This window comes from Lemur catta, chromosome 2 (assembly GCF_020740605.2).
Source record: "Lemur catta isolate mLemCat1 chromosome 2, mLemCat1.pri, whole genome shotgun sequence".
Taxonomy (NCBI): domain Eukaryota; kingdom Metazoa; phylum Chordata; class Mammalia; order Primates; family Lemuridae; genus Lemur; species Lemur catta.
In genome coordinates this window covers 102149255-102175707 of record NC_059129.1, presented here as the reverse complement: position 1 = coordinate 102175707, position 26453 = coordinate 102149255, and the positions used below count along the sequence as shown (strand labels likewise).

Genomic DNA, 26453 nt, shown 5'->3' with positions numbered 1-26453 from the left:
AGGTCTTCAGATACCCACAGCTAGATGCCAGCCTGGGGCAGTTAAGGGCTGGGAATCTGCTGCTAGTTGCCAAAAGAAGCAGGACTAAGGGAAAATTTTACAATGAAAAATTTCATGTTCAACATAGAACATTTTTCCTACAGGGACTGGCATTAGACTTATGGGGCGGTATCTTAGTTCGTTCAGGTTGCTGTAACAGAGTACCTTAAAGTGGGCAGCTTAAACAACAGAAAGTAATTTCTCACAGTTCTAGAGGCTGACAAGTCCAAGATCAAGGTGCCAGCAGATCCAGTGTCTGGTGAGGGCCCTCTTCCAGGTTTGCAGATGGCTGTTTTCTTGTCATATCCTCACATGGCAGAGAGAGAGAGATCCTCTCTCTCCTGTCACCTCTTATAAGGGCATTAATGCCATTCATGAAGGCTGAATCCTTGTGACCTAATTGCCTCCCAAAGGCCTCACCTCCAGATACCTTAGCATTGGAGATTTAGGCTTCAACATGTAAATTTGGGGAAATGAGGGGGGTACAAACATTCAGACTATAGCAAACAATAACTATAAAATCAGAACACTTGTACTAGGCAGAGGAGCTAGCAGGAGGAAATACTCAATTTCCTTTTGAGAGCCTCACACTTCTATTGGCTGGAACAACCACCCAGAAACTTCATTATTTTCTTTGCTATCCAACTAGTTAGGCTGACAACAATTCTCCCCACCCACTCACCTACCTTTTGCAAGAAGATAGGCCATAAAATACCAAAAGAAATAAAAGAAAACGAACACCCATTAAATATGGTACATTAAGCATATCCCCAGGTGCTAATGTATCACAATCAGTGTATATATACTATTACTAAGGTAACAGGTGAGGGAAGATTTAGTTGTGTGCCTTTTAATCTCCTTACTTCCCCAGGTAAACTACTTTGGATATTCTAAAGCTAGCATCCTACTCCATTTAGGGTCAGTTCTAGCCCAATGCTGCAGACAGGACTGGGCTTCTCCAGAGCTGGTTCATGGGTCTGTTTTGTCATTGTAAACCATATTCTATTTCACAGAGGGGCATGCATCTGATTTAGCTAGTGATGACCTCTTCCATGCAAGGATCCCTTTCTATAAAGTCTTCTCTAAATTGTTTAAGTAGGCTTTTTTCCCCACTAAAAACTGCCATGTCTGACATAAATCCATTACTTTTGGACTTTTTTACTTTACCCAGAGTACCCTGTGGTAACTTGATGACAGTTGTCAAAGATATATCCACAGCCCAACTCCCAGAACTTGTGAATGTCACCTTACTTGGAAAGAAGGTCTTTACAGGTGTGACCAAGTTAAGGATTTTGAGATGGGGAGATTATCCAGGTGGCCCTAAATGCCACTACAAGTATCCTTTAAAGAGCAAGGCAGGGAGAGATTAGCATTCACAGAGAGGAGAAGGCGATGTCAAGATGAAAGCAGACATTGGAGTGATGCGGCTCCAAGCCAAGGAACGGCAGCGGCCAGGAGAAGCTTGAGTAGGGAAGTAGATTCTCCCCCCTGAGCCTCTGGAGGTAGTGTGGGCCTGCTCACACCTTGGTTTCTGATTTCTCACACGCAGAACTGTGAGAAAATAAATTTCTGTTGTTTTAAGCCACAAAGTGTATGATAACTTACTATGGTAGTCACAGGAAAATAGTATATACCCCAAAACAGGTTTTTTACACCTCCCCCCAGAGAACACATCTTTTCCTTTGGAGTCTGACTTCTGTTGGGGCCACAAAATCATCATTACCTCTGTCAGTACCCAAGTAGGATGACTAAGGTTTCATTTCAATCCTGTTGACATTCCAGTCTTCTTTGAATGGAAAGATACATGTATTGTTTAGAATCAATGCTTTCATGGGCAATAACGTATGCATTCCAGGGCTTTGATTGTTCCAATTTGCTCTTTATGTACTGCTTAGGGGTAGGTACATTACATGGAACTTGCCAGAACGTGAGCCTACAGTAGCCATTAGTTCACATCACAGTGTTTCATTCCAAACACTTCGTAGACATGTACTAGAGTCAGCCATTAAACACTGAGGAATTCATTCATTTCTTTAACAAATATTTATTGCATTCCTTCTAAGTGCCAGGCAAAGCAACAGCACGATCCTAGGTAGTAGGGACTCACCAGTGATCAAGGCAGTTAGGGCCCCTAGCCTCAAGGAGCTGATGTTCTGTGGAGTGAAGAACGAGAGTAAACAAGTAAGTAACTAAGATAGCTTCTGGTAGTGTTACGGGCGATGAAGAAAATACGAAGGCACTGAAGCACAATAAATGTTTCTTGAAAGAATGAGCCAAGTAGAGACCACAGGGATAGTTTGGAAGGAGCAACACCAAAGATTTCGGTCAAGGAACAGTGTCATCTGAGAAGATGAGATTTGAGATAAGACAGAAAGGCTGAAAAGGCTTTGGACAAAGAGAGTCCACTCCGAAGGCTCAGAAGTAGGCACAGCTCAGTGTCACTTGAGCATTTATTTAAGAATTTGAGTGGATTATCACTTCTTTCTTGAGTAAAATATTGAACCTGCCCGTAGGCATTCCTGCAACCTGCATCTGTGTAAATATGTTGATAGAATTGTTAGCTCCCTCAACCCCCTTTTTACTCTTTTGTTGTATTAGATTGGTGCAAAAGTAATTGCGGTTTTAGACCGTGAATTTTAAATCATTATAACTAGGCTCAGATGCATCTTTATTAATCAAAATAGGAACCATTACAATCAACACATTTTTGCCAACAAGAAATAAGGTTATTTATTCCTGTAGCATAAAAATTCGTGCTTCAGGATTCAACGAACTCTTGGAAAGCATTTTCTGCATCCTGCTGGTTGTGGAAGCGTTTTCCCTGCAAAAAGTTGTCGAGATGCTTGAAGAGAAGTGGTAAGCGGTTGGTGAGAGGTCAGGTGAATGTGGCTGATGAGGCAAACTTCGTAGCCCAATTCATTCAACTTTTGAAGCGTTGGTCCTGTGATGTGTGGTTGGGTGTTGCCATGGAGAAGAATTAGGCCCTTTCTGTTGACCGGTGCTGGCTGCAGGTGTTGCAGTTTTCAGTCCATCTCATCGATTTGCTGAGCAGACTTCTCGGATGGAATGGTTTCACCGGGTTTCAGACGACAGCAGAACACCAGTGACCATGACCTTTTCTTGGTGCAAGTTAGGGTTTGGGAAGTGCTTTGGAGCTTCTTCTCAGTTCAGCCACTGAGCTGATCGTCACACAAAAAGTGGATTTTATACAATAACCAGCAACGACTAGCTCAGTCGTTGAACTGAGAAGAAGCTCCAAAGTCACACGTCACAATCCGGTCGAGAAATGGTTCATCGTTGTTGCGTACAATAAGAGAAGACGACACTTCGGAACGATGATTTTTTGATTTTTGGTCGGCTCATGAGGCACCCACTTATCGAGCTTTTTCACCTTTCCAATTTGCTTCCAATGCCAAACGATCGTAGAATGCTCAAGGTGAGTTCTTTGGCAACCTCTCATGTAGTTGTTAAGAGGATCAGCTTCGATGATTGCTCTCAATTGGTCATTGTTAACTTCCAATCGCTGGCCACTGCACTCCTCACCTTCAAGGCTCTCATCTCCTTTGCAAAACTTCTTGAACCACCATTGCACTGTATGTTAAAATGCGTTGTTGACGTTGCCAGTTGTCTCCACTGCTTTACGACCCATTTTGAACTCAAATAAGAAAATTGCTCGAATTTGCTTTTTGTTTAACATCATTTCCATAGTCTAAAATAAATATAAAATAAACAGCAAGTAACAAGTCATTAGCAAAAAAAAGCAAAAAATGTGCATTAAAATGATGTATAACATAACCACATTTATTTAAGAATGTATCCCAATATCAAACAGCAAATTTCAACAGTGCTAAAACTGCAATTACTTTTGCACCTACCTAATATCTTCATGGGTATTTTAATAAGAAATTAAAAGAAACATCAGGCACTGCTAGTCTGAAGCCACATTAACAGACATTCGAATAATATTTAACTGCAGATATCAGAATTGTATGTATCATGTTATTCTAGTCAATGTCCTTTTATATAAGAATATTTTTCATTTTTTGCATTATATTATTATGTATTTTTGCCATACTTTACCTGATAACTATATTTTCTATTAGGCATATAATGTAAAATTTAAATATGTTTTGAAATTTTCTATGCACCAAAACTTTCATAAATGAATAACATTTTAAAATTCAAATGCTAACTATTAGATTTTTTTCTTAAGTATCTGAACCTATTGAGGATACTACAGTTGTTGAAACAGAAATTCCAAAAGGATCCAAAGAGGGCCTGGAAACTGAAGAATTATCTGAAACAGGTTGGACTATAAAACAAAAGTAGTTAGTGCACAAAGGTGCTTTTCATGTTTTCTTTCGAAGAGTCCCTTATTTTAGGCATAGTACATGTTTCCTACTTATTTCTTTCTATGTCGTATGCCAATTGGTGTGCATTATATTAATTTAGGTTATTCCATTAAAAGTGTATGTAACCAGATTATAGCACTGATTTTCATCAAATTTTGTTTTATATACTTTATTAACAGTTAAAGTTTCCATATGAAATCCATATTAATTATCCAAATAATTTGGGTTTTAGTAATAGGTAATAATTTATTTATAGCCAATATAAGAGCAAAGCATAGTTAAATATGAATTTGTAAATGTATTTTGTTGCTTAGAATATTATTTGTTTCAAATGCTTTAAAATATTATAAAGTATAAATTATTTTGGCAATATGGCTAAGTATATGATATCAACAGACTCTTTTTTCTTTCCTTTGTCTTTTACTCAAAAGTTGTACTACCTGAGTTTCCAGAAGGCTCTTATCCTGATGTTCCTGAAATGGAGCCTTTTAAAGAGAAGATTAATTCTTTCATCCTCAACTGGAAACAACAGGAAACATTCTTTCATGACTCTTTCATTCAAATTTTAAACTTGGAGATTGCAGACAGTACTCCAAAGGAACTACTTCAAAAAGTAGTTGAGACTATGGAAAGTAAGAGCTGTAATCATAACATTTATTATCAGGAGTGATAGTATTAAAAGCATTTTGAAACTTTAAAGACTTTCTTGATGCTTTATGAAGTAAATGCTCAATATATCAAAGGATGATGTAGAAAATACTCAGCAACCATCATAGCATAGGCTCTGGACAATCAGAACAGCCATGGGGCACAAACAGCACTGGCCATACTGGCCAGTTGTCACATAAGGACTTTGTAAAGGCCTATCTGCATACATATATAGACTAAGAGATCAATAATAACAATTAATTTTCTTAACCTTTGACTGTGGTAATATGCTAATAACCTTTTATTCTCAAATTATTTTCCCCAGTGATTCTTCTTTTTTTTTTTTTTAACAGAACCTTTCCAGTATACTGCATGGGAGTTAGGTGTGGAAGATTATGATGAGGAAACAGAAGACTATCACGGCGAAGCAGAGATTGAGGAGGAGCCAGATGAAGAGGAAGAGGAAGAGGAAGAGGCATGATTTCTTTTATTACTCCTCATTCTCATTTGGCCAGTCATTGGAAATGTATATACCCAGAGTGGTAACTATCACTTTTGGACCCCAAGGGAACAAAGAGGCAGTCTCAATTGCATAAACAAACATTTTCCAACACACATTCTCCCTCTCCCCAGCTTCACTTGACTCCCTGAAATGCCAGGGCTACTTAGACAGCATGGAAAAAAGACACCTGTGAAAACATAAGAGAGAAATCTTTTAAATTTTCTTTCGTGGAAAAGATGTGTAGGTTTTAGAATTGTAAATATTTTATAAATTTAACAGAGGTGGGTGTTTAGGTAAAGCACAGCAATGGAGTCTTGAGAGGCTGCTTGCATGATAATAGTGTGCCGTATTCTCAAGCAGAAACAATCCATGTTCAGGCACCAATCTACTCCCTTGCACCAGCATTTTTATTATCATTATTATTATTATTGTGGGTACATAATAGTTATGTATGTTTATAAGGTACATGTGATATTTTGATACAGGCATCAATGTAAATTAATCAAATCAGGGTCATTCGGGTATCCACACCTCAGGCATTTATTATTTCTTTGTGTTAGGAACATTCAAATTCCACTCTTATAGTTCTTTTAGTTCTTTTAAACTATACCTTAACTTATTGTTTATAGTCACTTTGCTATGCTATCAAATATTATTCATTGTATCTACCTAACTATATTTTTGCTATCCCCACTTTATCCCCCCTTCCCTGCTACTACTCTTCCCAGCCTCTGGCAACTATCATTCTACTCTGTCTCCATGAGATCAATTGTTTTTAATACTTAGCTCCCACATATGAGTGAGAACATGTGAGACTGGTCTTTCTGTGTTTGGCTTATTTTCCTTAACATAATGTTCTCCAGGTCTATCCATGTTGTTGCAAATGGCAGGATTTAATTCTTTTTGTGGCTATATAATATTCCACTGTATACATGTACCACAATTTCTTTATCCATTCATCCATTGATGGACATTTATGTTGATTCCAAATCTTGGTTATTGTGAATAATACTGCAGTTAACATGGGAGTGCAGATATCTTTTCAATATACTGATTTCTCCTCCTTTGGATATTTATCCAGCAGTGGGATTGCTGGATCATAGGGTAGTTATATTTTTAGTTTTTTGAGGAACCTCCATAGGTTCTTTCTATGTTGTATGCCAATTGGTACACATTATATTAATTTAGCTTATTCCATTAAAAGTGTATCTAATGAGATTATAGCTCTGATTTTCATCAAATTTTGTTTTATATACTTTATTAACAGTTGAAGTTTCCATATGAAATTCATATTAATTATCCAAATAATTTGGGTTTTAGAATAGGTAATAATTTATTTACAGCCAATATAAGAGCAAAGCATAATTAAATATGAATTTGTAAATGTATTTTATTGCTTAGAATATTATTGATTTTAGGCCCGTCAAGCTTACTTTGGGCTTCTGATCCCCATAACTGTAACAAAATACATGTTTGTTGTTTTAATCCACTAAATGTTTAGTAATTCATTAAACAACAATAAGAAATTGACACATCTATGTAGAAAAGCCAATGGAATCAACAAAAAAGCTACTAAGTGAATTTAACAAGGTTTCAGGATATAAAATCTAGATACAGATATTAATTTTATTCCTATATGTAAGCAATAAGCAATCAGATATTGATTTTTAAATGCATTGTAAAATAGCATCAAGAATACGTAATGCTGGCCAGGCGCGGTGGCTCACGCCTGTAATCCTAGCATTCTGGGAGGCCGAGGCGGGTGGATCGCTCGAGGTCAGGAGTTCGAGGCCAGCCTGAGCAAGAGCGAGACCCCGTCTCTACTAAAAAAAAAAAAAAATAGAAAGAAATGATTTGGACAGCTAAAAAATATATATATAGAAAAAAAAAAAAAAAAAGCCGGGCATGGTGGCACATGCCTGTAGTTCCAGCTACTCAGGAGGCTGAGACAGAAGGATTGCTTAAGCCCAGGAGTCTGAGGTTGCTGTGAGCTAGGCTGACGCCATGGCACTCTAGCCAGGGCAACAGAGCGAGACTCTGTCTCAAAAAAAAAAAAAAAAAAAATACGTAATGCTAAGGGATAAATTTGGCAAAAGATGTCCAGGAACTAAAAACTATCAAACTGTGCTGGGAAAATTAAAGAAAGCCTAATAAATAGGCAGATCGATCTGCATCTCCCATTTAATTTGCAATGGGTAAGAAGTTTTGATTCTGACTCAGCTTTTACTTCTTGAGAATAATTTTATTTTAGAAACTAACCTCACAATGACCCTGAACCAGCACGTCCTGGAGGTTTTTTCTTTCTTTTCTTTCTTTCTTCCTTTCTGCCTTTCGTTTCTTTCCTTCTTTCCTTCTTCCTTTCTTCCTTCCTTTCTTTCTTTCTTCCTTCCTTCCTTCCTTCCTTTCTTCCCTTTCCTTCCTTCTTTCCTTCTTTCCTTCCATCTTTCCTTCTTTCTTCCTTCCTTCCTTCTTTCCTTCCTTCCTTCCTTCCTTTCTTCCTTTCTCTCTCTCTCCCTCTTTCTTTCCTTCTTTCTTTCTTTCCTTCCTTCTTTCTTTCTTTCTTTTTCTTTCTTTCCTTTCTTTCACCATCCATTGGACTCTGCTTGAAAACCTGGAATTTTTCCTGACATCTATGTCTGTAGATGACTGGGAACACCTTCATTCTCAGTGCTGCTTTATTTTCATTATAATGTGACCCTGGATATGAGAAACTGATTTTTTAAATTATTAAAATACTATAAGGACTGCCGTTTTGTGGATTGCCTTAAGGTTGTATTGTTATACATTAAATATTATTCAACATGCATTTTTAAAATTTTTCTCCTTAGTATTGCATCAAAATACTGTTTAGTAATGCTCTCTAAAACTTTAACATTTCTAGAGCGAAGAGAGAATTAAAGAGAGAAGGAGGCATTTGGGAGATACAAAGCACTTTTGTCCAGTGGTTCTCAAAGAAAACTTCGTCCTACAACCATGCAGCACAGAAGAAGCAGCTAAATATCAAGACAAGATCTACTATTTTTCTAGTCCTGAGGCTAAAGAAAAGTTTGTGGAGCATCCTGAGGACTATGTGGCTCATGAAAAACCATTGAAGGTGAAAAAAGTATTCCTGTTTTAAGTACTTTTGATTGCTCCTGAGGACTTTTTTAAGGGCTGATTGCCAACCGCTATCATTTTACTTAATAATGAATTCCTCAATCTCATATGGCAATATAGTGAAATTATCCAAGTTCAAAGAACAACTTTTTGGGATATAACGTAAAATAATTATCTATTTTGATTTCTGCAGTAATGACTTGTGTCAAACCAGCACTTAATTAAATCTGTCTTTTTAACTGAAATAAAAACACAGCTGGATTTACTGCTTACTGTATTGAGGGCTAGCTATGCTAGTTAGTCTCTTGGAGCAGAGCAGACTGATGATCTTTTAGAGGGATTTGGAGAAGTGTGGGATTTGTGGACTTTCAAAGGCATAAGCGGGTTGACATCATCTATAGAAGCGTGATTACTCAGGTGAGACTGCTGTTGACTGGTTCACACTCAGAGGAATGTCACAGGGGTAAGTGCATCCCTGATGGATTGATTTTCAGGAGTGAGGGCTGACACTGATTGGTTGGATTGCAAAAATGTGTTCCCTGAGGTAAATCTACCTTGGTCAATTAAACCAGTTTAAAATTGATTGAGTGGCTACTGTTACCATGACTGTAAAATAATCAATCTTTTCTTAAGTTTGTATGAATGGGTTTTTTAAAAATTCTTGCTTGTTTATCATCATTGAAGCAATTTTCTATATCCTTTTAAAAAATATTTATTAAAACCAGACACAAAGTTCAAATACCTTTTACTTCCACTTATATGTGGTACCTAGGAAGGGTAATTCACAGAAACAGAAAATATAATGGTGGTTAGCAGGGGCTGTGGAGAGGTAGGAATGGGAGTTATTGTTTAATAGGTATGAGGTTCCAGTTTGGAATGATGAAACGGTTTTGGAGATGAATAGTGGTGATGATTTCAACACTGTGAATGTATTTAATGCCACTAAATTGTACACTTGAAAATGGTTAAAATGGTAAAATAATTTTAAATACCATTTTAAAATAATGATAAAATCATTTTCTCCACATCCTTACTAGCAGTTATTTTTTTAATTTTGATAATAGCCTTTCTAACTGGGGTGAGATAATATCTCATTGTGGTTTTGATTTGCATTTCCTTGATGATCAGCGATGTTGAGCATTGTTTTAGATATCTGTTGGTCATTTATATGTCTTCTTTTGAGAAATGTCAATTCTGGTCTTTTGCCCATTTTTAACTGGATTATTGGTTCCTTTGCTATTGAGTTGTATGAGTTCCTTATATATTCTAGTTATTAATTCCTTGTTGGATGGATAGGTCACAAATATTTTCTCCCATTCTGTAGATTGTCTTCAACTTTGTTCATTGTTTTCTTTGCTGTGCAGAAGCTTTTTTTCTTGATGTAATCCCACTTTCCTATTTTTGCTTTTGTCACCTGTGTTTTGAGGTCTTACTCAAAAAATCTTTATCCAAACCAACGTCCTATAGTGTCTTCCCTGTGTTTTCTTCTAGTAGTCTCATAGTTTCAGGTCCTACATTTAAATGTTTAATCTCTTTTGAGTTGATTTTTGTATATGGTGAAAGATAGGGATCTAGTTTAATTATTCTGCATATAGATATCCAGTTTTCTCAACACCATTTATTAAAGAGACTGTCTTTTCCCCAATGTAAGTTCTTGGCACCTTTGTCAAAAATAAATTGGCTGTGTTTATTTTTCCTGAATTATTTTATCACTATACCATAATTCCCTGGGGTCAGATTACTGGATCAAGATGTAAAATCATAATATGTTGTCTTATTACTTTTGATAACACCAGTGCCTTCTTAAACTGAACACATAGAACATGATTTAAACTCTTCTGGATAAATTTGGGCCATTTTCATGAAACTCAACTTTTATAAAGTGCCCATGAGGATAGTTGTGCCCTCACCAAGAAGTCCCAATCAACTGGTGTCAGGGATCATTTAACAACTGTGGCATTTGTCTTTTTTTTTTTTATCGTTGCTTTCAGCTGTCATTTTCTCTTAGTTTGTTTTGCTGCTTGTGATCTAGTGCCTTGTTTTACACAAATCCATGTGGATAAAATCCTAAAATCCTGATGATGTTTCCATAGTTCTTCTGCAAAGCATAAAATGCACTGGGTTTGCCAGGAACATTTCCCTTTGCTACCCAGCTACCTTAATACCCTCTGGATGCCAGACAGTTCTGATTGTCAGAGGTTTAACTGGTGGATGAGCAGTTTTATCATGGAGGGATTTAAAATGCGATCCAAAAGCATGGAGTGAGTTTGAAGCTACATAATTTTATACCATTCTATTTTTTTCCCTTCCCCTTGCAAAATCTCCAGCCCCTTTGAGAATTATACTACCCAGATGTATCACCAGCCCTCCCTCTTTGTTGCTGTCACCTACCAATTTCATAGTACTTCCCCACATTGCTTCATCCCAACTCTCAACATTGTTCTTGACAATTTCAGCATCCAGTGAATGATCCATATAACTGTGGGTTCTCTGGCTTCAGGCATCCTCATCTCCAGTATAGAGATTATTGAAATTAATGGAGAAGCCTCTAGAGTTTTATTAGTAATGGGCTTTTTGTTTGGTACAGAGTTTTTTTTTTTTATCATGCTAAGAAAGTGTCTTTCCATTCTTTATTAAATAAAACATTTTTTAAAACAAAATTAAATTTTATTTTATTAAATGCGTTTTGGCATATGATATGAAGATAATCTTGTGGTTATTGATGCTCCCTAATGACTATTGTTGATGCAATGAATTATGTTAATTGAAATCCTAATGTCTAAACATCCCTACCTAGTCTTAGGGAGGGAAGTTAATAAACCTGATTTTTTAAAAATTATTCAAAACTTCCTTTTCTTCACTCTGCCTGTGTCCCACCTCTCCCTTGCCCACCCCGTGTGGCAGGTTCCTCCATTAAGAATATGCCTTGTTGGCCCTCATGGCTCTGGCAAAACTACATGTGGAAGACAGTTGGCAGAAAAGTTGGGCATTTTTCACATTCAGTTTGAAGAAGTGCTTCAAGAAAAATTAATGCTCAAAACTGAAAAGAAAGTTGGACCTGAATTTGAGGAAGATTTGGAGGAAGAACTAGCTATAAAACAAGAACTTGAAGAGCTTGCAATTCAGGCCAATGTTAAAATTGAGGAAGAAAACACAAAAAAGCAGGTAGTAATATTAATCTCTTTATAGAAAGCTGTACTTACTGGTGTTGCTTTGGGGAAGTAGAATAAAAGAGTATAACACTTTATAAAGTTTCTGAGAAAAAAATTAATCTATAAATGTCATTTAAAGAGTCATCCTCCCTGTATGTTAAATACAGATCTACTTGCTCATCTAGAATATAAAATATTGAGTTTTACATGACTCCAATAAAAATCATAAAAGCTTTCCCTAATAAGACTATTGTACAGAATTTATTTGGGACTATGTTATTTGATATGCCTGACCTAGACTATAAGGTTTTCCACTATTGTGTTTTCTATTTTCTATCAAATATCATAAAAATTTTACCCAGCTCCAAAGGAGATCTCAAAATATTAATTTCTAATGATGCCTTACCAGAAAGTTTGTAGGTATCTTTTAGATGGTTTCTATCCAAAGTTGTAAAATGATAGTTCTTAATTTCAACTCACACTGTAACTACTTCTGATATAGCTAGACCATTTCGTTCTCAAATGATCCCCTGTAGATGGACTCAGGTGTGAGCAGGGTTGGACAGAGACATGTGGTATCCTAACAAGTAATGGGGCACCCCTTCAAACATATTCTTTAAATGTTTTCTACCTATATTTAGTAGAATCAGGGAGAAACTGATATTCTATTAATTTAAAAAATGTACATAAATCCAGGTTTTTCAATTTAACAGGTCTAGATTTTTAAATGCAACAAATATTTTCTGATTTTCTCTAGTTTTTTTTTTTGCTTTCTTTTGCTATTTTCTGAATTATTAGGCTTCTCAGGAGGCATAGTAAGGGATTTTATTTCCAGATAATATTAATCAAATTAACCCTACATCCTGGTAAGCAGCAGTTTGTCATATCTTGTTTATTCAGCTTCGTGTAATAATTTTGGACAACAAAAATACTCAAACAAAAATAGTTTCTTTCTAGTAAGAACTGTTGTTTTTTACTGTCAAATCAAGGGTGAACCTTCTTTAGAGAGAGTTGACCTGAGTTAATAATCATAATACTTTCTATTTGTTATTATGGCATTGGAATCCCCTTACAGATTGTATTTCAGAGGGCTGCCTGATTGGCCCATCCCCTAATCAGAATCTATGTTGGAGAGATAATACTGTATAATTATAAAACAGACAACAAAAATCAGTTAAGCTGTATAAATGTGTGAGATAAATTAAACAAGGTTTTAGCAAAAAGTAATGAAATATGACCCCAAAGCCATGTATGAAAATCAATCATCTTATCACTAGTAACTCCTCTTAGTTACAGTAAATATTATTTACTACTTATAACCATATTAAATACTGGTTTAAAGAAAAGGGCTCAAATTTTAAAATGTTTATAAGCAATGGTATAAAAAATGAACTCAGAGAAAAAACAGGTCTCATCCTAATCAATTATGCAATATAGTATTATTTATGTTAATTGTTATATTAATAAATATGGTTTGGAGATTTTTATTAATACATAATATTTGTACATATTTATGGGGTACGTGTGATATTAACATTTTGTTATGTGCATAGAATGTGTAATTATCAAATGAGGGTATTTAGGATATTCATTACCTTGAGCATTTCATCATTTCTCTGTGTTGGGAACATTTCAAGTCCTCTCTTCTAGCTGTTTTGAAATATACAATAGTTGTTAACTATAGTCACCCTACTGTGCTATGGAACATGAGAACTCATTCCTTCTATCCAACTGTATGTTTGTACCCATTATCCCATCTCTCTTCATTTCCCCCCATATACACTCTTCCCAGCCTCTAGTAATCATCATTCTATTCTCCACCTCCATGAGATCAGCTGTTTTAGCTCCCACACACAAATAAGAACATGCAATGACTAACAGAGAGTTTTAAAACTTGTTTTATTTTCTGATTTTTGTTTTTAGCCTCCAGAAGTACAACTTACAGAAGAAGAAGAAATAATCAAAGCAAGTCTAATGGAAAATGAGCCATTGCCTCCTGAAATTCTCGATGTAATTCTTTCCCAGTGGTGGTTTCAGGAACCAATGCGGTACCTTAATTTATATAGAATTATACGTTTCCTTACTTTTATTTGTTTTATTCTTAAAGGTTAAAAATGTAGTTCAACATATATTTAAGAATTTTCTCCTTTACATTCATGTAAACTAGTGATTCTCACTTGAGATACACATTAAAAACATCTGTGGAGTTTTTTAAAAATCCTGATGCCAGGACCCCACCCCGAAACAATTGAATCAGAATCTCTAGGGATATGACACTGGGCCTCAGGCGTTGGTATTTCTGAGGAACCCCCCCACCCTCTGGTGATTACAATGTGCAGTTGTAATTGCAAACTCATGTTCTAAACCCATGTACTCTAACCATATGCTAGACTCTTTTCACCTGTGGTCTTTTAACAACTAAGACCAGTTAATAGCTATCCATAGTATTATCCCTTTACCAAATGCCAGGAACAATTCTGACCCCAGAAAGGACAAATTTAAGAATCTTCAGGTCACTCAAACTTAAAACTTCACCTTCATTTCCTAACCGGAGTATCTTGCCTTGATATCCACCAAAAGAAAGTGAAATGATATTTACAACACTGATTATAGCATACACACATATATGGAACTTACTATGTACCAGGTACTGTTGGACTATGTTTTATTCCTATTAACTTACTTAATCCTTACAACAATCCTATGGGATAAAAACTCTTACTATCTCATTTTAGAGATAAGAAAACTGAATCACAGAAAATTTAAATAACTGGCTAGTTCCAGTGTTCTTCTTAAGTCTCTGGGCACTATTGCTCACCTAATCCCTGGTCTAAATGAATGAGTGGGATTATTAGTCACAAACTTTATGTTTAGTTTCTTGTTCCCTAAATTAGATCAATATTTGTAGAAAAATTAGGCAGGTTACCTGCAGCTATATAGTCATGAGTTGTTCTTCATTCATTTAGCTCTGACCTCACACTGTACATTAAAATATAGGTAGATAGACGGATATAGACAAAGATATGTAGATATGTAGATAGATATAGATACGAATTGAAGAATTAGAAGTAAAAAGGGAAATTGTAAAAGCCTAAATAAAATAGCTGAATATTATGCAACCCCATTAAAATTTATTATAATGAAGAATTTGTCATCACTTGAGAAATGTTATTGTTAAGTTAAAAAAGAAGATGCAAGTCTGTAGATAGATGGATACATGAAGAACCAACTACAAAGAAAGAAAACAAAATGTCAATAACCTCTGGGTTATGAGATGATGGATAACTTGACCCTTTTTCATGCACTCCTCTATATTTTAATTTTTCTGTAGTGAAATTTGTTGCTTTTATAATCAGGTGAAAAAAATCAACACATTTTAAAAATTGTGTTATTCCTGGAGAGATATAGTCAGGGCTTGAACTAAGTGGCAGAAATGGCACAGAGTAGGGCATGCCAGGACTCAGCTATTCTATGTGAGAAGCAAGAGGTAGCTGGGGGAGCGGGGAGGTCCAAAGGCCCCTGGAATCTGGGTCAGAAGGAAGAGCAGTTTGGAAGGCTAACAGTGAGTATGATTTTTGACAGTATAATACGTATATTATTCCTGAAGGGCATTCAGATGGAGAAACTGCAGCTTTTTGAAAATTCTGAATCGAAATTCAGAAGAGAGGTTAAATGTAAAGATAAAACTTCGGAAATCATTGACAAAGAAGTGACAGCTGGAACGATAGGAATGAAGTTGCTCCTCTCGGAAGAGACTAGACCTCTCTAAAGAAAAGGACACATATATTATGGCCAATGTATGGAAATCTGTCCTCTTAATAAGAAGGGAAAATTAATATTTTTGAATTAACATCTTTGAAGGCTGAAACTTTCAATGTTCATGAAAGTCCTGTTCATATTAAGAAGAAAACATATATCTATCTAAATATAAACATTTAAAACAAACCAAACTTCAGATAAGCAAGAGAAACAGACTCTTACTCTAAAGGGGACCAATACTGAATCTCTCAACTAAACAAAGCCAAGTTCTCAAAGCTTGATTGTGTTATAAATGCTCCCTAATGAGAACATAATAACATTATGGTTATTTGCATGATCCTTAAAGTTTCATCATACTTGGGCAAGTTTGACAATCCCGTTTAAGTATAATCATCTTACACCTGGGAGCCAGCATACATGTATTAATAATTGTCATTAGTTACAAGGAGACCCAGAGTAGAAGGTATGAATTGTCTCATGAAAGGAAGCGTCACTAGAAGAAAAACTACCAAAGGTAAGGGCTCCCACTAAAGGTGGGCCAGCCAGGTGTACTCTTTACCTGAAAGGTGACACAGTCATTACTCTGGGCTCTCCTCCCAAGCAGAGAACTTAGTTTCTCTTTTCCTTTGATCTTTACATAACTTTTAGTAAACTTCTAATTAATAGTAATTGTAAACTGATTGACTACATTTTATATTATAAATATACATATAAAATATTATAATTTTAATCCAATTTGGGAAAAGAAATACCATGTTTACAACTAGAAATATTAAAAGAAATAAAAGATATACAATGAATTTTTAAAGTATCTTTTATAAAATTGAGTTTTGTCAACACTTTTTTTACTTTCATATCTATATTTGTAATATAATATTTTAAGCAAATAAAGTAAATTACAAACATTTCCACCTAGGTCCACAGGTTTTATACTAGATGGTTTCCCACGACATCCTGAAGAGTCCCTGTTTCTAGGAGAGCATGGATTTTTCCCAGATGCTGCTGTTTTTATACAAGTTGATGATCAAGATATTTTTGATCGCCTCCTTCCTTCCCGAGTTGAAAAGTGGAAACTGAAACAAAAGAAGAAATTAGAAAGGAAAAAACTTATCAAAGACATGAAGACAAAAATCAGAGTATGTATCCAGTAAAAATGTGTGGGAATAAGTATGTCCAGCATTTATTGAAAGTATAAAGTGGCCCTCACAAAAATGTAGTTTTCTAATTTTAATACTACAGTAAGCATGAAAATATTTTTCAGCAAATATTGAAACTATTTATGATATGTTAAGAATTATTTGAGGCTTTCGTGACTATCAGTGTGTTAATGCTTCTTCCTTTAAGGCAAATAAAAGGCAGTGGTAGTGCCAAGGCTTCCCTCTGCCAGACCCAGCAGCAAAGATGCAACAAATGGAGCCTTGAAACACAGAGGAATAGAGTTTTCAATGCCCTTTTTCACTGGCCCCTGGAATGATGGATGACACCATCCTTCAAGGGCACGTGAGCCTGTAGTGAAACCAGATCCACATGAGCTTAGAACTTTTCTTCTAAAACTATATTCTGAGGAATATTCCATAAAATGTTCAAAAGTGTCATAGGGAACCCAGCAATTCCATTCCTGGGAATCTGTCCAGTAGAAATGAAAACATATGTCCACATAAAAACTTGTATGTGAATGTTCATAACAGCATTTTCATGATAGCCAGAAAATGGACCAAATGTCCATCCACTGATGAACAGATAAAAAAAAGGAAGTGTATCCTTATACTTGAAAACTACTCAGCATTAAAAAGGAATGACCTATTGATACACCCTGTAATATGGATAAAGAGCAAAATCATTATGCTAAGTGACAGAAGCCAGGCAAAAAAAGAGGGCAAACCGTACAATTCCATTTATATGATATGCCCTAAAAAGGCAAATCTATAGATCTGTGCTAGGGTGGAAAGCATGGGGCTTTTGAACCTGGAGCTAGGAAGACCAAGATGGGACATGAGAGCCGAGTTCAAATGTTTGAAAGGCTTTCATACCAAAGAGAGTTCATATAAGAGTTATTCTGGCCGGGCGTGATGGCTCACGCCTATAATCCCAGAACTCTGGGAGGCCGAGGCGGGAGGATTGCTTGAGGTCAGGAGTTCGAGACCAGCCTGAGCAGGAGGGAGACCCCATCTCTACTAAAAATAGAAAAATTAGCTGGGCATGGTGGCATGCACCTGTAGTCCCAGCTACTCGGGAGGCTGAGGCAAGAGGATCACTTGAGCCCAGGAGTTTGAAGTTGCTGTGAGGTAGGCTGACACCACAGCACTCTAGCCCAGGTGACAAAGTGAGACTCAGTCTCAAAAAAAAAAAAAAGGGAAGGAAAAGAAAGAAGAAATATTACAATGCTCAGGACAGTGCTGGGATCTGTCAGACATTGAATAATTAAACTTCACTGACTACTTCTTTGAGTGAAGGGAGCAGAGGAAAAGTAGACTCAGAATATGCATGGGTGTTATTATGTATAGTTTGTATTTTTAGGGTGTATAGAGTAGTCGTTATGTATTATTAAAACACAAAGGAGACTGTTTTCACAAGTCCACATTTACAGATACTATGGTAAAACTATGTTTTTAAAAAAGAAATACTAGAAATGTTTGTAAGTTCTTACTCTCTAAGAGCTATGGAATCTCTATGGGGGCTCATAAACTAAATGAATTTTATTTAATTCAGTTTTATAATTCTATCTACAAGTATTTCTTGAATGCCTACAAGGTGTGAGTCCTCGGGAAATGTACTCAACAATTTCCAGATGAAAGCACCAAGGTCCTGCTGGCCCAGACCAGAGTCCCAGAGCATGTCTTCATGCACTGCTCTATTCTCCCCGTATTTAAAGGGACTCCAGGCCGGCGCAATGGCTCACACCTGTAATCCTAGCACTCTGGGAGGATCGCTCGAGGTCAGGAGTTCGAGACCAGCCTGAGCAAGAGCGAGACCCCCATCTCTACTAAACAACAGAAATTATCTGGACAACTAAAAATATATAGAAAAATTAGCCGGGCATGGTGGTGCATGCCTGTAGTCCCAGCTACTCAGGAGGCTGAGGCAGAAGGATTGCTTAAGCCCAGGAGTTTGAGGTTGCTGTAAGCTAGGCTGACGCCACGGTGCTCTAGCCTGGGCAAAAGAGCAAGACTCTGTCTCTAAAAAAGAAAAAAAAGGGAGTCCAGTTTACAGGGTCTTCAGCCAACAAGGCCCTAAACCCCAGGGGAGCTGATTAGTTTTTATGCAAACCTGGGAGACATGGCAAAGAATCCATTGCATTAGATTTAAAGGACCCTGGAAAGACTGGCTGTCTACACACCATGTCTGGGCACGCATGCTTTCCTCATATGGACATATGTATTTTTAGGTTTGTTACGCTATTACATTTAATAGTATGATACAAGATTACCAAACATTTTCAACAAATTACCTCCAAGTATTTCCCTATTTTCTGCCACCAAAAATAAACAAATGAGTAATAAATTTTGAAAAGGAAAGTTTGTGGAAAGAGGGACTGACTCCAAGTGCTGTTTATGCCCTAGAGGGAAATAGCTGATCAAGAGGTTCAGAGGCAGGAGGATGCAAGCAACATAATTACCATCATCACATCCTTTCCTATAAAGTTTGCCATCCTTCCACCCAAATGTTATTAATATTTCCACTTTGGAGAAAAATACATTAATACATAGAAAGTAAGTGTTACCATTCTCCATTAAAAATTTTAAATGTCTCTTTCTTTAACAGGAAGATATGATTGCTAAAAGAAGGGCTGAACTTATATCAGAGAGAGAGAAAAAAAAGAAAGGGGAGGTAAGTACATAAATTTTTTTTCAAAGCATTATATATACATTTATATATATATAAAATCTCAACTGTGTAAAATAAAAAGATGCATTTAAAAAGTCTTAAAGGAAATATACAGTTTATGATTGGTGAGATTAGTTATCATTTTTATTTTCTTTTTACCTTTTGGTATTTCATAACTGTTTACAATGACCTTTTATTATTTTTATAATCAGAAGACTGACCACTTTTTAAAGAAAAGAAGACCACTAAAAGTGTTTAAATAATCTAATGTAAAATATAATACTGCATTGAACTATGCTTCTCTAGGATTCTCATCTTTGCTTTTCACACTTCCAGCCAATGGCACAGGGAGACAGGCTGGGAGCTTGGGTGAGGCTAGACAGAGCCTGTGAAGTTGTGCTGGAGTTAAAACACTGATTCACTCAGGAGAAGGAATGGAATGGGGCAGAGCCTGTGAATCTGAGTCAGACCCCTGCCCTGAATGCATCTTCTCACCATCTGCTGATAACCTTTGCAGATCATGGATTTTGTTTTATTTAGAAAGGAGCTATTCCCGAGCAGACCTAACCGACACAAGAGCTACAGCCAAGCAACTCAAGGGTGCAGAAGTTGAAGAGGATGTGTGACTAGACAAGCTGTTCTATAAAGAACCTGAGACTCATATTTACACAATCAGTTTACAAGTCATCCTTGTAACCAAGGCAAATGATAGGATAGTCACTGCCTTCTTCCTTTTTCTTCTGGTTTAAGACACCTTTGTAGCATCTTTTCAAGACTGACCCTCCTGTAATCTGATTTCTATCTACGTCAAAATGTCCAGCCAAACAACAGGAAGGAAAAAAGAGGAATACAAAAAATAGAACTAGCTACAAGTGTAACCACATGTCGCCCGGTGTGGACATGTTGGACGTCTGCACAGAGGACTGCTGATGCAACGCAACTGTAACTGTGGGCACAAAGCATTGCAGAAGAAAGGCCAAAGCAATTGTTGCTTTATCAAAACAAAAGATTTACAAACAAATTAGATCTAAAACCATTAGACTGAGAAAATTATGACACCAACTAAGAATGAGAACCCTCTTCATTATTTGTCTTGGTCTTTATTCATTGATTCAGTCCATCAGCAAATGTTAATTAAGACTTGTTACAATCCTAGCCCTCTGGGAGGCCGAGGCGGGTGGATCGCCCGAGGTCAGGAGTTCGAAACCAGCCTGAGCGAGACCCCGTCTCTACTAAAAATAGAAATAAATTATCTGGACAACTAAAAATATATATAGAAAAAAAAAATTAGCCGGGCATGGTGACGCATGCCTGTAGTCCCAGCTACTCGGGAGGCTGAGGCAGTAGGATCACTTAAGCCCAGGAGTTTGAGGTTGCTGTGAGCTAGGCTGACGCCACGGCACTCACTCTAGCCCAGGCAACAAAGTGAGACTCTGTCTCAAAAAAAAAAAAAAAAAAAAGACTTGTGACTAACACTGTCTCAGATACTGGCAAATCAGCCACAAACAAAATTTACAGACATCTCTGGCCTCATTCTAAGGCTCGTTCCCTCATCAAACATGTTCTGAAAATTTACTCTGTTCAAGGTGGCGTGCTAATGTTTAGGATCAAAAAGACATCCTAACCTGGAGTCAAGTGTAGTTAACTACTCTAAGCCCCTGAGAATCCCTAGTGGCCCCCTTCTGAGGCACTTCAAATGTCTCAGCAACAGAGGAGTCCAGGTTTGGGGGATGAGCAGATCTACACTGGTGTCCTCTGTCCCGTGTTCATTGACTCAGTTCACTGCTGACTCTCCCGTGCCTAGCGGAGAGCTGACACAGGCAGACACTCAACTTAGAGTTGTTTTATTGGGGTTGTATAATGTTGAGCAAGGTACTTAGCCTCTATGAGCCTAGGTTTTCATGGAAAATGGGAAAAATTAATAATAGTTTCCCTGATTAATAATACTTTAATTCTCTTCCTTTGCTATTCTTTCATTAAATATTTTTTCGTAAGAGTTAGTTTTCAGGATAAAATTAAAATGTTCTTTATAATTTTTCCATTCATTAACATTAGAATGGTGTGATTTCTTATTTTTCATTCAAGGATTCAATATTTATAGCTATAGGTTAAATAAGATTTTATAAGCTGGGTCTCCTAAGACTTAAACTTTTATAAAATTGCCTATGTATCCCACACAATTCATTTGTACAAACTTCTGGAACACAACTCCTGAGATTTTTGATGAATTAACAATTAAAACTGCGTATGTATTTATTTTTTTCCAATTCCTCTGATAGAACTTTTGTAAGATACATCTTGCTATTAATACTCCCTTAGATAGCAAAATGCTAACAAAATACAGCATCTCAGGGATCACTTAGTGCCATTGTTACAATCAGTTGATGTGACAGCCTGACTCAAATCCACACCGACCTCCAGGTGGCACCCTGAGCTTGCTCTCATCCACAGATCCAGGGGATTTCTCATCTGCCTCTTTGTGCAGAATACGCAGCTCCGGGACTCATCTTTTTAAAACTAACTGGGAAATCACATGCCGATAACGTCCTTCCCAGGTTTGTCTTCCTGCCTTAACAAAATCATTGCCTTTACTGTCGGACTTTTTAGCACCAAATGAAACGTTTAAACATTAGAAACCACTTCAACATCCCAAAGGGACGACTAGCATTAATTTCATAGGGAAATGTCGCCATCTTGTGGGCTTTCCGTCTCAGAGTCTCAGACTGTGACTGTAAACCAACCCTGCCTTGCACACGCACTGGGTCCCTCTCTGGTGCCTGGGAAACAATACGATCCTGTCTGTCTACTTTCAATTTTTGGAATCAATTTCTACATGAAGCACTAAATACTGAACTACAGTTATAGGACAGGAATGTAAATGTAATAATATGGAAGACAAAAAAGTTGGAGACTGAAGAGAGGGAGAATTAGAAGGCAAAGGAAGAACATCCTTCCGGTAGGGACTCAAGACTTACACCTAAAGAGGACGACTCAATAAATAGAGGTTTGGGGATAGTTTTTAAAGTTGCAGGCATTCAATTGCAAAATTAAGAATAAAAATGTGACTAAAACTGGGAACATGCAGAAGAGGAAAGAGATGAGGAATAATGTCACTTAGCTAAATTTCTCATCATCACTAGCAGGCCAGAGGAACCAAATTATCACAAGGGTCAAAAGTGGCTCTTTTTGATGTTTGTTTTGTTACTGTCTAAACTGGATTCTATGGGAAAAAACACATTTTTAAAATAGAAAAATGGTTAAATAAACTGTGATACTATGAAATACTATGTGGCTGTTAAAAATAATAAGATATATGTTGTGATATGGAAAGAAATTTAAGTATATTGCTAATTTTAAAAAATAAGTTGTAGAAAATAAAATGATCCCATTTATGTTTAAAATAAAATATAATTAGATGCACATAGAAAAACATCCAAAAGTATTCTAACCAAATTGTTAAACAAAATTATTTCCAAGTAGAAGAGTAAAAATAGAGATGGGAGTGTGAAGAGAGATTTTCACATTTTACCCTACATAATGCTATAAAATTTGACTTCTTTATAGCAAAAATGAGTTTCTTCTTAAAATTATATAATTTAATTTAAAAAAAAAAAGTTAGAAGAGCTAACAAGTAGAGCCAGAGAGGTGACCACAATTTCATCTGGAACTGAGATATCCCCAGCTTACAGTGTGGACTCATCCCACCATAACTGCAATAATCCATAGAAAATTAAATGTCAGGATTAAAAAAAATTGTCAAAATATAAGAAAAAGGAAAAGTAAATGATTTCAAAATTCTTTAAAAGGCACCAGAACTGAGAACCCCTGCCCCATGGCCAAGCTCCTTTCAAGGAGAAGGGAGCCTGGGCAGGAGCAGGAACGGGCCCTTGTGCCCTCATCTCCCCCCTGCACCCACAAGTCCAAACCCCAGCTCCAGGCACCTTTCAAGGAACCAAGGGCCCATCATTTAGAAAGATGAGGGAATAGCCAGCTAATCAGAAGATTGCAAGCAAGAGAGAATAAGACAGTGGAGAGGGTCCGGGAAAGGAGAGAGTTGGGTGTTTAGATGACAATCCTTGGTAACTGGATGGGCAGGGATGGAGATGGAAGAGACAAGATAACTCCCAGGTTCAAAATAACTCACAGGTTGCAGACTGGAGGGCATGCTCTAATGGAGACATGGAATGCTGCGGGGAGAACAGTGTGGAGGCAGTGCAGGGGGATAAATATCAAAGGGTTCGGTTTCATGCAAAGTGAATTATAGCACTTAAAGTCTATACAACACAACTTAGTACCGATACCCTGTCATGGTCTTTAATAATCATTTATGTATTATTCTTGTTTCCTTAGATGGGCTATAGCCTCCTAAATGGCATTTACCATCCTATTAGTACAGTGCATTACACAAAATGACGATAATAGCTTTACTCGTATAACAGCAATAATAGCAATCATTCATATACTTACCATATGCCAGACACTTTTCTCAGGGCTTTGCGTGTATTAACTAATTTTAATGCTCCCAACAACACTGTGAGGTAGGTACCTTTATTATTCCTATTTTACAGGTAAAGGAAATTCATCTTATCCCAGTTAATACAGCTATCAACTGTTTTATGCTCTTTGAACTGCATTAAATATTGTTCCAAAAGACCATCAAAATCATGTAACATTTTGGCAATCATAGACATAAGCAGTATTTAATACCTTGTCTATTCATTTACTTATGGTATCACTATGATGTCAGAGTCTTGAAGGTATTAAATTTCTGGGTGCCAGATATTAATATTTAAAACCTTAGTGTGTTACTAGATGAATGTTGCAATACAAGACCAACCAATATCTGGTTATTACAAAACATTCCAGATGATTAGTTAACAGTGTCATTTGTTACATATTTTATATGTATATAGTAAAAGGGAATATTTCCTTCCTTAGAGTTCTATTAAAGAAGATAAAGAAATTAGTGAGGAGGAGCCTGAAGAAGATGAAGATGATATTGACAACATCCTTGAAGAGGAGTTTCCAAAAGATGAGGAAGAGATGTCTGAGGAAGATGAACAGGAAAGTGGTGCGATTGAACGCCTGAGAAGTGAACTGGGAGAGAAATTTGAAGCAGATTTGCATAATATACAAATGATGCAGGTTATTACTTCTCCTTCATTTTTCATCATTCAAAAAGTAACATTTGAAAATGAGACAAAAGCAATTTGGCTTATGCCTTATTTCTTTTAAACATTTCAACAGAAATATATATTTTAGGGCTGTATTCCCTTTTATCTGTACCACTTAGCAATTACGAAAACAAGTCCACAAATCAAGAGCAACATGATAGCTGGGTGTGGTGTCACGGCACCTGTAGTCCCAGCTACTCAGGAGGCTGAGGCAGGAGGATCACTTGAGCCCAGGACTTTGAGGTTGCAGTGAGCTATGATGATGCCACTGTACTCCAGCCGGGGGGACAGAGCAAGACCCTGTGACCCTGTCTCTAAAAAAAAGAACACACACAGGGTCAGAGTAAGTTTAGCTACCAACCACAGCCACTTGGAAGCTGAAAAATATTTGTTTTCTAAATTAAAGTAGTCAGTCACCAGCAGTGTCTATATGCTGTGGCTGAATACTACCAGCCTTTTTCCCACTAAATATATTTGGCTTTATGATTTCTCTCATCAGGATGATTTGGAGAAGCATTTGATACCAATAATTCTCATTAATGGATCTCGGAAAATCCACATTGTACAATATATGTTGAATCTCAGAATAAAACCACTGGTGGAAAATCGTGCAAGCATTTTTGAGAAATGTTATCCAATATCGGCACACATTGCCCAGAAAATGCTCAACCTTACCTATAAGTATACAAGCTCATTTGGCTACTGGGACCCTGTAAAGGTAATTTCAGCAAATGTATCTGAAAGCTATGTTCTCCCCTTATTTTTTTTTAAAAAAGGTGTGTCCAAGAAGAAGACTGGATAATATCAAAAATTGTAAGAATCATTTAGTATCCTAGCTATAAAAATACTTGGGAATTTGAAATGGAATCATTAAATTTTCAGCTTTTCTTTTATTAACAACTATCTGACATAGAGCAGACACCCCCATCCACACCTGAGTTCCCCTTGGTCTCCAGCATTTACTTCCAGTCATGAACTTCACCCCAGCCCAAGAATGGTGATGTTGACACTACCACCGACCTTTAGCAACTGTCCAGGCATAGCTCTTAGGAGAAGCAATGTTACCATGCTGTTTCACACCTACTCATCAAGTCCAGGGGTGGCTGATGCTTGGCCATTTGATGCCTGATGCTGTAAAAAAGATGTTCAAACCTAGCACCCAGACCTCATCATCAGCAATGCAAACGTGGGACCACTCCTCCCACTCCATTCCACGCCCATACCTCAGGCTGCCTTTTGTGGGTACTTTTTCCTTTCATGACTGCTCTTCATGTTTATATGAGTGGGATTTCATCTGTACAAAAATGCGGAAGAGAACACAGTGGGATTTGCCCTACCAGTGTACCCCAAAAGGTAATCCAGGAACCCATTTGCATTAGTCCGTTCTGCCTGCCTTAACAAAATACCTCAGACTGGGTAACTTAAACAACCAATACTTACTTCCTCACGTTTCTAGAGACTAAAAGTCCAAGATCATGATGCTGGCAGGGATAGTTTCCTGGTGAGGCCTGCCTCCTTGGCTTGCAGATCCTGCCTTCTCACTGTGTCCTACGTGGCCTTTTCTCTATGTGCGCACCCCTTGTGTCATCCTCTTCTTATACAGACACTAGTCCTATCAGATTTGGGTCCCATCATTTATTTACCTTCTTTGTTAAAGGCCCTATCTTCAAATACAGCCACTTTGGGGGCTGGGGCTTCAACATATGAATTGAGGGGTGGGGAAGAGAAAATTCAATCCATAACACCACCTTAGGAATGGACTTGTTTGTGAAGATAAATTGGCCTATGAATAAATGCAAACAACCTTACAGCCCTTGGCAGAAATATTCAGCACACACTGACAACATTATAAAGGAAGGAGAAAAACTATAATTGTCATAAACTGAAAGCCAATTAAAAAATATTA

The 26453-nt window shown here is 37.0% G+C and overlaps 1 protein-coding gene across 1 annotated transcript in view; it reads left to right on the top strand.

The window, feature by feature from the left end:
* Window positions 1–26453, top strand: part of AK9 (adenylate kinase 9) — a 102423-nt gene that overhangs the window by 58614 nt on the left and 17356 nt on the right. The window contains exons 21-30 of the mRNA XM_045544168.1: window positions 4253–4345; window positions 4823–5023; window positions 5393–5509; window positions 8424–8635; window positions 11542–11802; window positions 13713–13837; window positions 16465–16684; window positions 19311–19376; window positions 24312–24518; window positions 25047–25265. Coding sequence (XP_045400124.1) covers window positions 4253–4345; window positions 4823–5023; window positions 5393–5509; window positions 8424–8635; window positions 11542–11802; window positions 13713–13837; window positions 16465–16684; window positions 19311–19376; window positions 24312–24518; window positions 25047–25265 — 1721 coding nt within the window. The remainder of the gene's footprint in view (window positions 1–4252; window positions 4346–4822; window positions 5024–5392; window positions 5510–8423; window positions 8636–11541; window positions 11803–13712; window positions 13838–16464; window positions 16685–19310; window positions 19377–24311; window positions 24519–25046; window positions 25266–26453) is intronic.